The sequence below is a fragment of the Podarcis raffonei genome, chromosome 15 (assembly GCF_027172205.1).
Source record: "Podarcis raffonei isolate rPodRaf1 chromosome 15, rPodRaf1.pri, whole genome shotgun sequence".
Taxonomy (NCBI): domain Eukaryota; kingdom Metazoa; phylum Chordata; class Lepidosauria; order Squamata; family Lacertidae; genus Podarcis; species Podarcis raffonei.
The window spans coordinates 13,305,286-13,322,183 of NC_070616.1; the positions used below are offsets into that span (position 1 = coordinate 13,305,286).

The 16,898-nt window shown below is 44.7% G+C and overlaps 1 protein-coding gene across 2 annotated transcripts; it reads right to left on the reverse strand.

Moving 5' to 3' along the window:
- Positions 1-400: 400 nt before the first annotated feature.
- LOC128402414 (uroplakin-3b-like) lies at positions 401-14,425 on the reverse strand. Of its 2 annotated transcripts, XM_053366502.1 has the most exons (6): positions 13,984-14,417; positions 9,263-9,412; positions 7,715-7,934; positions 2,445-2,521; positions 2,056-2,185; positions 401-1,105 (listed from the first exon to the last, which is right to left on the reverse strand). In XM_053366502.1, the coding sequence occupies exons 1-6, from the start codon at positions 14,039-14,041 to the stop codon at positions 934-936; spliced, it is 807 nt and encodes a 268-aa protein (XP_053222477.1). In that variant the 5' UTR covers positions 14,042-14,417; the 3' UTR covers positions 401-933. The 2 variants fall into 2 exon arrangements, with proteins under 2 accessions (XP_053222477.1, XP_053222478.1); XM_053366503.1 differs by lacking the exon at positions 9,263-9,412 and having other exon boundaries at positions 13,984-14,425.
- Positions 14,426-16,898: the final 2,473 nt, after the last annotated feature.

Genomic DNA, 16,898 nt, shown 5'->3' on the forward strand with positions numbered 1-16,898 from the left:
GTCTATGCCAGTATTCCAGAAAATAAACAATTTCCCCTCACCCCATCAGCATTTGTCTCAATCTGGTTGATCAAAATTGAAATTTAAATGTAAATTATAATCTTCACTTTGATCCCCCTCCCCCATTTATCAATAAACCAACACTTTATATTTTTTTCCATTGGTAACATAAGAGGAACAATGACTATTACTCATACTTAATCGAAGCACAGCCACGAGGGCTCCCGGTTGGACTTTTATCTATGCGATGCTGAATGTTCCCTGATAATTTTGTTCTGTCCTGTTTCCCATTTGTGTTTGTTTAAAGCAAGAACCTTTACATTGATCACTAACGCACCATATGTAGCAGATATTTATTGTGTTGGTTTTTTTTGTTATACAAATGACATGAGAAGACTCATTCTCTTTATTCGCATCATTTATTATCCTCAGGACTGTTGTTTACCAAACCCAATAAAAAGTCATTTAAAGAAAAGGAAAGGAAAGGAAAAAGAGGAAACAATCACAGCCAGCTTAGTAATGTGACGTTCGAAAAAGTGAATGGAGGACAGGCTTATATTGCTGAGTGGAAGAATAAAACCTGGAGAAGGAAGGTGGTCAAGGTGGAGGGATTAAGTTGTGAGTGTTGGTGTAACAGGACTACTTTGGGGCGAGTGGGTGGCTGTCTGGTCTGGATGGAATCAGACTGCAAACAGACACGGGAGGGCAGAGCCACACTTAAAGTATGTTCGCAGTGCACATTTCAAGCACACAACTTCCCCCAAAGAATTATGGGAACTGTAGTCTTCCCGTCGCACAGCTACCGTCCCCAGCGAGCCTAGCAAACTACAGTTCCCATAGTTCTTTGGGGGAAGTCATGTGCTTGAAATGTGCGTTTTAGATGTAAGGTGTGTGTTGATCTGCCCAGAGACCCAACCCGGGGGGCGGGGTGCTCTAGGAAGCAGGGCTGAGGTGGTGGGGGCTTGGCATGTCCATGGCAGGGGGAGGGGGAGGCGCAGGAGGAGCAGGAGGGATGTGGTGCGTATCATAGCGGCTGCCTTGGAAGGGGTCTTGACGCGGGGGCTCCTCTTGGTTTTCCGGTGGGCCTGGGCGGCAAAGCTTGAAGCTGTAGAGAGAGAGAGAGAGAGAGCACAGAGCATGAATGTCGGAGGAAAGCTGGGAACGAGTGAGGGGGGCAGCATCAGAAACTGCCTTCTTATACCGAGTCAGATCATTGCTCCATTTAGCTCAGTACTGTCTACACAGACTGGCAGTGGCTCCCAGGGTATTCAGGCAGGGAGCCCAAACTGGAGGCACTGGGGCTCAAACCTGGGATCTTCTGCCTGCGAAACAGATGCTCTCCCATGGAGATTTGGCCTTAGCCTTGCCACTCAGTGGTGCTTACATCTGACAGCATGCGTTTTTTCATTTTTTAATATATTTTGAAATATCCCACTTAAGAAGAAGAGGAGTTTGGATTTGATATCCCGCTTTATCACTACCCTAAGGAGTCTCAAAGCGGCTCACAATCTCCTTTCCCTTCCTCCCCCACAACAAACACTCTGTGAGGTGAGTGGGGCTGAGAGACTTCAGAGAAGTGTGACTGGCCCAAGGTCACCCAGCAGCTGCATGTGGAGGAGCGGAGACTCGAACCTGGTTCACCAGATTACGAGACTACCGCTTTTAACCACTACACCACACTGGCTCTCTTAATATAAGCACAGATCTTCCAGCAGTTTACATGCGAAGCAATGCAAGTGCAACTCAGTTCTGCTTGTGAGAAAACGCTGAGCTTTAGCAAAATGTGACACAGCTGCTGTTTGAACTGCTAGCCTGAATCAGGAATCCCATCAAAGGAAAGGGAAAACGTACCTAGCCTGTGGGTTGGATGGTTTTCCTCATCCTCCGACTCCCTCTGTGCTAACAAACCTGAAAGTCCCGTTATGAGGGGAGCAGGGAGGGCCTGTCGATCACTTTGGTGTTTTAGCAGAAGGCCTCACTGGAGTAAAACCCGGGACTTGCCCTCTGCCACAATCCCCCTCCAGTACCCCACTAAGCCTGCAGGCAAAGTCTTACCATTCATAGCTGACGGTGCTTAGGAAGCCGATGGTGACAACCCCACAAAGGGCAGAGAGAATAGTGGTGATGACGATCATGTCTCCACTGCGACGTCCAGGCCAGGTATCCACTGTCTCCCACGCTTCACCTGAAAGAGATAACAAAAGGAGGCAATTTTCTTATCGGTTCCTCGGCTGCCTGAAATTCTGGGGAGCAGCTGCCAGTCAGTGTAAACAATATTGAGCTAGATGGTCTGACTCAGGTGCCTTTGTGAGGACTCTGCCAGTTACCCTGCCGGCTTGGTCAGCTTCTGGTGACAGGGTGCCATGTTGCCCTTTGCCTCAGGTGGCAAATCACATTGAGCCAGCCCAGATCTTCTCTGCAAGCCTCTTTCTTTTATAACATACCTCCTTTCAGCGGAATTGGAGCGGACCACTTTGTTTCAGCTTTCGGTCCTTTGGAATCCATGATAAGGAATTTCACTCTGAGGAGGAGTTTAAAAAGAGACAGGGGTGGGTGAGTGGAAATATCAGGGATGTCTTACTAAACTTTATTGGAACAAATCACTGGTTGAATCTAGGTCCAGCGTGTGCATCTAGCTTTGGTTTCTCTCTGTCTCTCATTTTCCCAGCCCTAAATTTGGCTTTTCAAATTTCCACATCACCCTGCCTTAGGAAAATTCACTTGCATTTCCCCTAATAAACACACGTTCGTATGCAGTCTTGCTTAATATATGCATTCTTTGCAAGATGTATTCCCCCTACTATTTATATTTCCCCTAATATAAAGCATTGGTGTATGTTATTTTTGCTAATATACACATTCTTCTGCATGCTTTACCCCAGTATATGCATTTGTGTACGCATAACTTAACCAGAGAAGTGCAAATTTCAAAGGATGGCTGGGATTTTTTTAGTTTGCATGTTCTTTTGGAAATAATTATGTGGGTTCACCTTTCAATATAAACCGAACCCAATCTCATGGAACCACCTTCGCCATTGGGGCCTGGTGATGACCCCAAGATCTCCTGCAATGATTTTGCAAAGTTCTTTGCAGATAAAGTCGCTCAGATTCAGAAAGAGGTAGACTCGTCCATGGGAGCAGGGCTGGGGCGGGAGAGTGCTAGAGCCCTCTCTAGTCAAGTTGCGTGGGATCAATTCCAATCCGTTACCTCCGAGGATGTGGACAGGCTGCTTGGACGAGTGAAACTAACCACCTGTCTCCTTGATCCTTGCCCGTCCTGGCTTATAAAAGTGAGCCAGGAATGGCTGGGCGATGGGCTCCAGGGGGTGGTGAATGCTTCCCTCAGTGAGGGAGCCTTCCCAGACCCACTGAAAGAGGCAGTTATTAAACTGCTTCTTAAAAAAACCCCACATATTTGGACCCGGCCAATATGGCCAACTATCGCCCACTCTCAAATCTTCCATTCTTGGGAAGGTGTTTGAGCTGGTGGTTGCTGAACAACTCCAAGCACCCTGGAGGATGCGGACCATTTTGATCCCTTCCAGTCGGGATTCAGGCCTCACCATGGGACTGAAACTGCCTTTGTCGCACTCTGGCGGGCTAGGGACAAAGGTGAAAGCTGTTTCCTAGTCCTGCTGGATCTCTTAGTGGCCTTTGATACCATTGACCATGACATCCTTCTGGATCGTCTAGAGGGGCTGGGAGCTGGGGGCACTGTTATACAGTGGTTCCGCTCCTTCCTCCTGGGCCGTGGCCAGAAAGTGGTGTTGGGGGGATGAGTGTTCAGACCCCTGGGCTCTCACTTGTGGGGTGCCTCAGGGTTCCGTCCTCTCCCCCATGCTTTTTAACATCTACATGAATCCTCTAGGAGAGATCATTAGGGGGTTTGGGCTGGGTGTCCATCAGTATGTGGATGATACCCAGCTCTACCTCTCCTTCAAATCAGAACCAGTGAGGGCAGTGAAGGTCCTGTGTGAGTGTCTGGAGGCAGCTGGAGGATGGATGGCAGCTAACAGATTGAGGCTGAATCCTGACAAGACAGAAGCACTGTTATTGGGGGACAGGGGGCGAGCAGGTGTGGAGGACTCCCTGATCCTAAATGGGGTAATTGTGCCCCTGAATGACCAGGTGTGCAGCCTGGGAGTCATTTTGGACTCACAGCTGTTCATGGAGGCGCAATTCTGTGTCCAGGGCAGCTGTCTACCAGTAGGCAAGCTAAGACCCTCCCTGCCCGCAGACTGTTTCACCAGAGTGGTGCATGCTCTAGTTATCTCCTGTTTGGACTACTGCATCTGTATGTGGGGCTACCTTTGAAGGTTACCTGGAAACTGCAGTTAATCCAGAATGCAGCAGCTAGACTGGTGACTGGGAGCAGCCGCCGAGACCATATAACACTGGTCCTGAAAGACCTACATAGGCTCCCAGTATGTTTCCAAGCACAATTTGAAGTGTTGGTGCTGACCTTTAAAGCCCTAAGCGGCCTCGGCCCAGTTTACCTGAAGGAGCATCTCTACCCCCATTCTAATCAGGAAGCTCCAACTTGCTCAATAAATGTCAATCTAAACTTTCTCTGCAAGGGAGACTCTCACCTGATCGCAGGGCGGAGGCCTTTACTGTATCTTCCAGGCCTGTGTTTAAAGTAGGAGACAGAGCCCTGACTGCACCCATAATAAGCTCCTTCGCCTGAGGCCTCGTTCCAGTCCCTCAGAAATGTCAACTCACGTGGAGTGCAATGTGGAATTTCTGGCTGAACAGATCTGCCCTGCCACGGATGTTTGGGCAGAGGGATGGTTCTGAGCCATCAGAAACTCAAGGTGCCTCAGGCTTCAGAGAAGCCAGGACTGACGACATGGTCGCTTCATTTCTAAGAGGGGTGTGTGGCGTTTTCAGACATCTCTGGAAGCCATGTGTTAATTTTATTATAGTTTAATTACTTTTTAATGATTGTCTTGGAGCTTTCTATATTTTATCAGTCTTGCTTTAATTTGTGTTAGCTGCCTTGAGCCCTGGTTTGAGGGAAAGACGGGATAATAATAATAATAATAATGATGATGATGATGATGATGTTAAGAGTTTGAGGTGTTAGGTTGTATGCCGAGACCCTTCCAATCCCTGGATCCAGCGAGTGTTAGAATTTAAAAAGGCTTCTAATTATTGGAAGAGCCAGGCTAGCCTTCTGGTGGAAGTGATAGCCTGGGTGATGGGCCATTAAGGGGAACAAAGGAAAGGGGCTCTGTGCGAGATGGCCAGTGGGTGAAGCCCCTCCCTCAACTCCAGGTAGTTAGAAAGACAGAGCGAGAGTTGAGAGCAGAGAGATGCAGTGATGTGAGCTAGAGGCAAAGCAGCAAGCCGATTGAGAGAGGTTTCAGAAGGAGACTGGTTTAACATTAGCTAAGAAAGTAAAATATTTGGGGGTTAATATGACTGCTAAGAACTTAAACTTATTTAAAGATAACTATGAGAAATGTTGGTCAGAAGTGAAAAAAGACTTAGAAATATGGTCAAATTTGAAGCTTTCCTTGTTGGGTCGAATTGCAGCTATAAAGATGAATATATTGCCAAAAATGTTATTTTTATTTCAATCATTGCAAATTTTGGACAGGATGGACTGTTTCAAGAAGTGGCAGAGAGATATTTCTAGATTTGTCTGGCAGGGCAAGAAGCCCAGAATAAAATTTAAAATATTAACTGATGCAAAGGAAAGAGGCGGATTTGCCCTGCCAGACCTTAATCTTTACTATGAATCAGCAGCATTCTGCTGGTTGAAAGACTGGCTGCTTCTTGAGAACACGGACATTTTGGACCTAGAAGGTTTTAATAATGTTTTTGGGTGGCATGCATATTTGTGGTACGACAAGGTTAAAGCACATAAAGCATTTAAAAACCACATTGTCAGGAAAGCATTGTTCAATGTCTGGATAAGATACAAAGACTTATTGGAAAATAAAACCCCAAGGTGGTTGTCACCAATGGAAGCGAAGGCTCAGAAAAAGCTCAATATGGAGGCCAAATGGCCGAAATATTGGGAAATTTTGGAACAAGAAGGAGATAAACTGAAATTGCAGAGTTTTGAGAAATTAAAAGATAAAGTGCGAGACTGGCTTCATTATTATCAAATAAGAGAGGCCTATAATTTGGACAAAAAAAATGGCTTCCAGGTGGAAAAATCAAAATTGGAAACAGAATTGTTAGATCCCAAAACTAAGATACTTTCAAGAATGTATAACTTGCTGTTGAAATGGAATATGCAGGATGAAACGGTTAAATCTGCTATGATTAAATGGGCACAAGATATTGGTCATAACATTATGTTTGCGGACTGGGAACAGTTGTGGACCACCGGTATGAAATTTACGGCATGTAATGCCTTAAGAGAGAATATTATGAAAATGATATACAGGTGGTACATGACACCAGTCAAGCTTGCAAAAATATATCATTTGCCCGATAACAAATGCTGGAAATGTAAAGAAAATGAAGGTACATTCTTTCACCTTTGGTGGACGTGCCCAAAGATTAAGGCTTTCTGGGAGATGATCTATAATGAAATGAAAAAGGTATTTAAATATACCTTCCTGAAGAAACCAGAGGCCTTTCTCCTGGGCATGGTCGGCCAATTGGTGCCAAAGAAGGACAGAACTTTCTTCATGTATGCAACAACAGCAGCAAGAATACTCATTGCAAAGTATTGGAAGACACAAGATTTACCCACCCTGGAAGAGTGGCAGATGAAGGTGATGGACTATATGGAATTAGCGGAAATGACTGCCAGAATCCGAGACCTGGGAGAAGAGTTGGTGGAAGAAGATTGGAAGAAATTTAAAGACTATCTTCAGAAACGCTGTAAAATTAATGAATGTTAAAAATGATGTTGGATTGAAAATAAGTGGCATTAGCAACAAAGTTAATAAGAATATGCAAAAATGAATTGATAATGGATGAAAATATAGAGGTATAATATGTTAAGATATAGAGTTAAGATAAACGAAAGAGGGTAAGGATTTGCTGATTTGATTACTTAAATGGGAATACGAAAAGGGGAGGTGTGAGGAGGTCAAGGAAACAAGCTAATGAATTTAAAGTTATAAAAAATGGATTTGTTTTTAATTCTTTTTTATCTATCTTTTTTTTTGTATCTTGTATTTTTATTTTTATTTTTAATTTTTTATGAACTTTTGTATGTTTTTGTTTTTTATCTTTTTCTTTTCCTATGTTTCCTTTTGTATTCTGTAAACCTATGTTTTTGTAAAATTTTAATAAATATTTTATTAAAAAAAAAACAAAGCAGCAAGCTGGGAAGAAAGAGAGAGAGAGAGAAAGAAAGAAAGAAAGAAAGAAAGAAAGAAAGAAAGAAGAGAGAGAGAGAGAGAGAGAGAGAGAGAGAGAGAGAGAGAGAGAGGTGTTTGGTTTCTTTCTGAATCCAGGGCTGCGTCCATACGGTGTTAATGCTGTGAGCCCCTCCATCGTAGGCTTAGGTTGTATATATGTGTCAACAAACCATTATATCCTAAATACACCACGGTCTCCGCTGTGCCACATTTCCAAAATGGAACACGATCCCTGGGGGAGTGCCTGGAACCCCTGGAATCTCGCATCACTCAGAGATTGGGGTGGCAAGCAACAACAATAATAGTTGAATTGGCTAAGGGTCTCTGAGTTTCCCATACAAATTCAGCTCCTCTGCTCTGCATCAACTCAGCTGATGAATCGTTACCTGAAAGAAGCAGGAGAAGGCAGCGGCCCATTGCAGCTGGTCTGGGTGTCGTCGTTCTTGCAAGACGATTCGCCTCCTACCCGGAGGACGGTATTGGGATTACCGGCTTTGCAGTACTGGGCAGGGGTGGACTTCATGGTCATGTAGCCGTGAGAGGTGAACAGAGCTTCGTATGGCGGGATCTCTTGAGGTGTTTTGGGGTTCTTGAATCTGGCTGTGGCTGTTGGGTGGAGGAGGCATAGCGGGGGCAGGAATGAAACATTTTGCTGGTGAAGGAATATTTCTGTAAGGACCAAGACAGCCCCCTCTGCTTGTAGAATACATCCAGCCTCATATAACCAACATGCTTAATTCTAATTAATGCACTAATGGGTTAATATCATAGAGTAAGCTGTCCTGCCAGGCTTAGCGAGGTCACACCCCATCACCTTGGGAGAAAGGACTACCAAACTCTTCTTAAACCTTTCCCCCATGTGAACCAACCAGTAAGGATGTTTGGGTTGGTTGCTCCAAAGCCAGACTGCATGTTTTTAGCAAGCCATCTTTGCGTTTCTATCAGGACCAGATTTAGGTTTGATGAGGCCGTAAGCTACTGAAGGTAAGGTAAAGGTAAAGGGACCCCTGACCATTAGGTCCAGTCGTGGCCGACTCTAGGGTTGCGGCACTCGTCTCGCTTTATTGGCCGAGGGAGCCGGATTACAGCTTCTGGGTCATGTGGCCAGCATGACTAAGCCGCTTCTGGCGAACCAGAACAGCGCACGGAAACGCCATTTATCTTCCTGCCAGAGCGGTACCTATTTATCTACTTGCACTTTGACGTGCTTTCAAACTGCTAGGTTCGCAGGAGCAGGGACCGAGCAACGGGAGCTCATCCCGTCGCGGGGATTTGAACCGCCAACCTTCTGATCGGCAAGTCCTAGGCTCTGTGGTTTAACCAAAAGCGCCACCCATGTCCCTCTGCTGAAGGTAATGGGGCCCTTTATATGTCCAGCTGTCCTTTGTCAACAACAAATTGCAGCTGTTTTCTGTGTTGAATATATGCTACATGGTAATTTATGGACCTACTATGTATCTAAAGCAATTTGCACATAACAAAATATGTATTTTATCAAAGTAATTGTTGAACTGAAATACAATTAAGAAGAAGTATATTAATATTAAAATTGGGGGGGGGCGCGCTCCCTAAGCTATAGCTTGTTTAGCTTGTACATAAAATTTAGAAACATTTACCATTTTGTAACCTAAATTAAGCTGTCTGTCTTTTCTTGCTGCTTCAAGTTGATATTTATTGCTGAAAGCTTGCAGCCCTGGTTTTAAGGCGGTTACATTAACTGCCAACATGCCATCTCCACTCATCTACAACCCTGGCTTGCTAAAATATCTGAGTGCTGCAGCGACTCAGACTGGGAGAGATGTCAAAAATTAAACAGAAAAGTAAAAGTTGCAGGTAGTTTTGAGTTGACAAGGGTTTAAATTGAGAACCCTCCCCCCTCTAACCCTATTGTCCAGATTTTGGTGGGCTCTACAAAAAGCTCACCGCAGACTCACCGTTCGCGTACGTGACCACCAACCAGATACTGTCCGAGGCATTGGCAAATCGGTCAAAAATGCAGTGGGGTAGCGTCAGGGCGAAGGTGCTTTGAGTGGTTTTCCCTTCCAATGGCTTGTTGGAGACAGAGGGGGTGTAGGAGATAGTCTCTGAAAATACACAGGAAGATTCAGTGGGTTCTTACCCCCAGATGCAGAAAACTGTGAGATACGCAAACAGACGCCATCAGAAGGGCATCAGGAGACGCCTGCAGCTGCATCGGGTCAAAGGGGGCCAGGCATCCAGTTCTCACGGCAGCCAGCCAGATGCTCCAAAGGGAAGTGAGGCAGTGTGATCTAGTGGTTAGAGCACTGAGAATTAGGGCCTGGGGAGACCAGGGTTCAAACCCCCACTCGGCCATGAGGAAGCTCGCTGGGTGGCCTTGGGCCAGTTACTGTCTCTCGACCTAACCTACCTTCCAGGGTTGATGTGAGGATAAAACAGAGAGAGGGAGAACCATGCATTTATTGACTGATTACAGTGGTCCCTTGGGTTAAGAACTTAATTCGTTCCAGAGGTCCGTTCTTAACCTGAAACTGTTCTTAACCTGAGGTACCACCTTAGCTAATGGGGCCTCCTGCTGCCACTGCACGATTTCTGTTCTCATCCTGAAGCAAAGTTCTTAACCCGAGGTACTATTTCTGGGTTAGCTGAGTCTGTAACCTGAAGAGTCTGTAACCCGAGGTACCACTGTACATTTATACAGCACTTCTTCCTCCAAGGAGCTCAAAGTGGTGTACATGGTTCCCCCATTTTGTCCTCACAGAAACCCTGTGAAGTAGATTAGGCTGAGGAATGTTGACTGGCAGTGCTTTTCCCCCTGCCTTAAAAAAATGTTTACGGTTACTCTCATTTTGACTCAAAGAAAACCACCATTTTATGGTTCAAATCGGGGAAAATAAATACAGTAAATGGACAAAAGTACAAAAACATTTTGTGAATCTGTGTATCCCCAGAAAAAAAAAATCACTGGTGACTGGGCCAAGTTCACCCAGTGAGCTTCCTCATTGCTGAGTGGGGATTCGAACCCTGGTCTCCCAGGGGCTGATCCAACATTCCCACTGTTACACCACATGGGCTTTCCTTGCTGCCCTGAGCTCCTTGCAGGAAAGGTGGGAGGCAGATGGAATAAATAAATAAGTAAATAATCCCCCAATCAGGAACACAGTGGAGAGAAGACAATGTCATCACAACTAGTAGCCATTGTTAGCTTTATCCACCACGACTGTGTCTAAGCCCACCTTTAAAGTTTAAACAAACTACTAACTTCCCCCAAATAATTATGGGATCTGTTGCTTCTTAAAGGTGATGATAGTTGTTAAGAGACACCCCCCCCAGTTCCCCTCCCACAGCTACAATTCCCAGAGTTCCCTGCGAAGAAGGATTGTTAAAACACTCTGAGAATCATGGTTCTCTGAGGAATTTAGGGTCTCCTGACATCTCTCAGCACCCTCAACAAACCACGAATCCCATAGTGGTATTGTAGTGCTTTGAACATATGGTGGGAATGGGGCGTCTATTCACTACTCCCTGCAATTTTTAGAGTGTATAAATTTACACAAGACAAGCTCCTCTTTTTTCTGGACAGATCAGCCAGGCACCGCCCCAACTGGCCATGCAATCTAGTGTTTCTCCAGGTGAGGGCAGCAAGTCTGCTGTCAGGCTCAACAGCTCTGGATACCTCTGAGATGAAAGAGACCCCAGTATAGGTGCCAACTGTACCCCTCAGAATGGGAGCCCCCCCATGATGCGATCCTTCCTTTCTCAGTGATCTTAGAAGATGGATTTTCAAGAAAACCTGGACCACATTCACACCATACAATACTACTTTAAACAGTCATGGCTTCCCCCAAAGAATCCTGGGAGCTGTAGTTTGTTAAGGGCACTGAAAGTTGTTAGGAGGCAAATATATGGGAAATTATGTATAGATGGTATTTGACGCCAACTAAATTAGCAAAAATTTATAGAATATCTGATAATTTATGTTGGAAATGTAAAGAAAAAGAAGGTAACTTTCACCATATGTGGTGGACTTGCCCAAAGGTTTTGAAAGCATACTGGGGCACGATCTATAATGAACTTAAGAAAGTGTGTAAGAACATATTCCATAAGAAACCAGAAGCTTTCTTGTTAGGTATTTTAGGAGAAGAGATCCCTAAGAAAGACCATACTATATTCTTATACGCAACAACAGCGGCAAGGATTCTTTCAGCCCAGAAGTGGAAACAGCAAGAAACCCCGACAGTCGAAGAATGGCAGAACAAGATGATCGAATATACAGAGATGGCAAGACTGTACGGGAAAATCCGAGACCAGCGAGACCAACAGTTTGAAAAAGACTGGAGTAAATTTATTATTTATTTGAAAGAACATTGTAAACGTTTAACAACACTAACAGGACTGGCTTAAAGTTTTGTCAGTTAAAATTAGAAACTTATTTACAATGATAAGGAATCTTAAAGTAAAAGGAAAGGTAGATGTGGGGAATGAGAAATGCGGATGAAATTATAATTGGAAGTTAGAAAGTCAGTTGGCTGGGATGGGGCGAAGTGGTTGACTCGAGAGAGTCAGAATACAGCGGATGCTTGGGTTGCGAACGTGATCCGTGTGGGAGGCACATTCGCAACCCGCAGTGCCATGTCTGCGCATATGCGGGTTACGATTCGGCACTTCTGCGCCTGCGCAAAGCGTGATTTAGTGCTTCTGCACATGCACGATCACCGAAACTGGAAGTAACTCGTTCCGGTACTTCTGGGTTTCGGCGGGTCCGTAACCCAAAAAAAGGCAACCTGAAGCGTCTGTAACCTGAGGTATGACTGTATAGGTAACGTAAAGATATGTAAAATAACACAGTGGTTTTTGAAAATGAAAATACCAATAAAAATTATAATTAAAAAAAAAGTTGTTAGGAGGCCCCTATTCCCCCGTCAAAGAGCTAAAATTCCCAGAGTTCTCTCTTACCTGTTAAGCCACTCTGGGAATTGTAGCTCTGCCAGGGGAAAGAGGTGGAGTGTTCGTTAAACAGCCAGGGTGGTGTATTGGGTAGAGTCTCAGACTAGGATCTGGGAGACAAGGGTTCAAATCTGCCCCCCTCCCCCAGACGGCCATGAAGCTCACTGGGCGACCTGGGGGAACGGGGCAGTCACTGCCTCTCAGTCCAATCTACCTCACAGGGTTGTTGTGGGGATTAACTGGGGAGAGGGAGACCCACGTACGCCACCTTGAGCTCCTTCAGAGAGGCAAGGTGGGATATAGACGAAATAAATAGATAATAAACTCTCAGCATTCTTCACAAACTACAGCTCCCAGAATTCTCTGGGGGAAAGCCGTTACTATATAAAATGGTATGACAGTAGTTTAAATGTATGGTCTGGTTCCATTCCCAAGTTGTCCTGGTTAACTGGGCAAAGGGTAGGTGGTTTGCTGCCTGAGGCAAAGCAGCAAACAGCGATCCTGCCCTCCCCAATAGAGATGGGCAAATCTATCAAGTTCTACTTCTCGTTTTTCTATTCTTCAAGTCTCCACATTTCCACATCAGATTGAAAAAGGAAACAACTTGCCATGAAAATTTGGTAGCATTGAAGTTTGAATTTCTCCAAATCTACATGTTTTTATGCAATTTGGCTTTTCTTTCTTTTTCTTTTTACAAAGTAATATATGGGATAGAATGCATGTTTTAAGTATCTTTCCTTCACGGATCTATGCAGATTTTATGCATATTTTACCACAGTACTTGCATTTTCGTACCATTTATTCAGTTGGAGAATGACACTACAAAATTTGGAGAAGCGTGAATTCTGAAGGATGGATGCGTTTTGGTTCAAGCATTGTTTCAGGAAGAGCAAATTGATCTTTAAAGAGGAACTGAATCAAATTTATTCCTTCCATTCCACCTACCCTGGTCATCATCACTCAAGGTGCATCAAACTTCCAACATTCAACTTTGTTCGAGGTCCATAAATTCTAGTGTTATGAGAGAGAAAAACTTTCTTCTGTCCAATTTTATAAACTTCTATCATGCTGCCTCTTACTCAGCTTTTCCTCTAAACTAAAAAAAATCCCAAGCACTGCTCCACACACATATGCCACATTTTAAAGCACATTCTTTTCCCCAAAGAATCATGGGAACTGTAGTTTCCCCCTCACAGAGCTACAACCCCCAGCACTTTGCAACTCTACAGTTCCATACCCTCCAACACTTCTCCGATTAAAATAGGGATGCCTCATTCCGCAATAAAAATTAAAATAATATTTTTATTATTATTTATAGCCCACCCGTCTGAATGGGTTGCCCCGGCCACTCTGGGCAGCTACCAACACGTATAAAAATGCAATAAAACATTAAACATTAATAAATAAATAAATCTTCCTTATACAGGGCTGCCTTCAGACATCTTCTAAAGGATGGAGTTATGCGACCCCCTTGGCTCGGGGGTCGCATAACTCCATACCCTCCAACACTTCTCTGATGAAAATAGGGACATCCTAAGGAAAATTCTGGGATCAAATCATAAAATGGGACGGCTTCTGTAAATCCAGGACTGTCCCTGGAAAATAGGGACACTTGGAGGGTCTGTCGTTCCCAGGTTTCTTTGAAGGAACTACCCCAAAATCCTGGGGATGGGTCAGAATATATATAAAATTATCTTTAAAATTCACAGTGTTACCAAACAATAGTCACCTATGCCAGCGACGGTCCCTCCAGCTGCCAGCAGCAGAAGCAGAAGGAAGGAGGCCATCTTCACACAGCCCGGATCTTCTCCAGATGTTTCTCCTCACTAAAACAGGAGATGGTCAGGGCCACAGAAACCGCTTCTCTCGCTGTCCTGGGTGCAAATGAAGAGAGGACCACTGAGGCGAAATGTCTTCCTCCTCTTCCTCCTCCTCCTCAACTGGCTGGCTCTTTTTCTTTTTCTTTTTTTGTTTTGCCTTCAGGGGCTGCCCTAGGCCCTTCCCCACTTTCCACATTCCTCCCAGCCTGTGTAAGGAGGATCTTGACCCTGATAGTGAGCAGGTTTGTCTTGTTTTTATTCTGCCCCACCGAAAAAACATACACACAACAGCCAGCAAGAGGAACATGGGAAGAGCTTGCCGGATGAGACCAGCAGCCCCTCTGGTCCAGGTGTGATGGATCAAGATGCTTCATAACCAAATTGTCGTTCCTGAATTTTATTTTATACCTTCCATCAAAAAATTAATACGCAGGGAGGTCCCCTGTACACTCCCATCCAGGTATTAGCCAGTCCTGGCTGTCCTTTGTTTGGCAAGACAGTTTTTTATTTATTAATAATGCCCAGTGTTATTTTTTTCCAGAAAAAGAGAACTCACCATGAACACTTCCCTGGTTTTATTTAAAAAAAAAGCCATCCCAGTTTCTGATTTGATCCCAAAATGTCCCACTTTTCCTTAGGACTATTTTCATTGGAGAAATGTTGGAGGGTATGGAATAGGACCAGTGCCAGATTTACATATAAGCTAAACAAGCTATAGCTTAGGGCCCCACTCTCTTGGAGGGACCCAAAAAATTAAAGGTAAACAACAACTGGATGAACATTTCCAAAATATAAGATAAAAAGTAAAATAAAACCTACATACAGCAACAGTGTTTTGTGTTGTGTAGGCTCCTATTTGTTATGTGCAAATAGCTTTAGATACCTATTAGGTCCATAAAATACCATATATCATATATTCAACACAAAAAACAGCGGCAATTTGTTATTGACAAAGGACAGCTGGACATATAAAGGGCCCCATTCCCTTCAGTAGCTGAGGGCCTCATCAAATTTTGTTATTTGTACTGCCCAACAATTCATTAGACTACAGGTCCATACACTCCAACATTTTTCTGATTAAAATAGGGATGCCCTATCCCATAATTGTAGGAGTACCGGTAGTAGTAGTAGTGGTAGTAATTACTATTATTTTATTATTTGTACCCCACCCATCTAACTGGGTTGCCCCAGTCACTCTGGGTGACTTCCAACACATATAAAAACATAATAAAACATTAAAAATAAACTTCCCTATAAATGGTCCATAAATGCTTTTAAGTTGAGAAATAAGCAATATTTGAGGACGAATGTTTGTAGGTCCATCAACCAGGCCAGCGGAACACAGGAAAAGAACAGCGTGGCAGACAGGAAAGGCAGAAACACTTGAAAAATGCCACCAGACCAGTCTGGATTGGGGAGTGGGTACACAGATGTGTAAAAGTCCTAGCCATGCTACCTGTCACACAGGTTACGGACAAGGCTAGGGGGTAATGCTGCCAAACCAGTTCCACAAGGCTGGGTTGTACTGGGCAGTCCATTAATGTGGGCAGGCAGGTCTGAGCTGCCCCAAAGAGACTTGAGATTAAATGATGAGTAAACTCCCGAGAGCACAGGGCACTCATTCAAAGAGAAGGGTGCCTGATGTCTCTCTGGATGATCCACTGCTTTGGCATTTCCTCCTTGCAGCCAAGCTTCTGCGGGGAGGGGGCAGAACGATAATGTCTCTCTGCCTTGGAAGCAAAGACGCCCTGGGACTGCTTCTACTCAGACGAGGTAGCTCACTCTGTCTCTGATGCAAGTTTTCTGTCCTCCTTCCAATGAGCTCTTTTTGGGTTGGGTGAACAACAACAAAATAAGACAAAATCCAGATATTCCCAAGGCTCACAGTCTACAACACTATAGGATACCTCTTCTTGAACCTTTCCCTCTCTTTAAATTGGGGTTTTCATCCCTTGCCAGAGTGATAAGGACGACCTCACCAAGTGGCTGTGTTTAAATACAGTGGTACCTCGGGTTAAGAATTCGATCTGGAGGTCTGTTCTTAACCTGAAACTGTTCTTAACCTGAGGTACCACTTTAGCTAATGGAGCCTCCCGCTGCTGCTGCACCATTTCTGTTCTTATCCTGAAGTGGCACTGTGGGTTAAACCACAGAGCCTAGGACTTGCCGATCAGAAGGTCGGCGGTTTGAATCCCCGCGATGGAGTGAGTTCCCGTTGCTCAGTCCCTGCTCCTGCCAACCTAGCAGTTCGAAAGCACAACAAAGTGCAAGTAGATAAATAGGTACTGCTCCGGCAGGAAGGTAAACGGCGTTTCCGTGCGCTGCTCTGGTTCGCCAGAAGCGGCTTAGTCATGCTGGCCACATGACCTGGAAGCTGTACGCTGGCTCCCTCGGCCAATAAAGCGAGATGAGCGCCGCAACCCCAGAGTCGGCCATGACTGGACCTAATGGTCAGGGGTCCCTTTACCTTTACTATTTCTGGGTTAGCAAAGTCTGTAACCTGAAGCATCTGTAACCCGAGATACCACTGTACAGCAATGGTTACTATGTGTGGAATTCTGCAGCTGGAGGGCTGCATTTTTATTTTATTTCATTACTGTTAAGTGCAAGGGACTAGTCCTCATGACTCCTCAGGTAGGCTTTGAAAAGGAGGTGGGGCAGGGGAGTAGTTTAAATAAGACGCTTGCATCCAGTTTTTCTCCACGTAGAGTTTCCAACACTCACAGTAAAATGTGAGGAAGAAATCACCAGTTTCCAAGTTCTGTGCACAAGTATTTATTGTTTAGAGGTTATTATGCTCTCTGTTCCCAGCAGCCGAGCATTT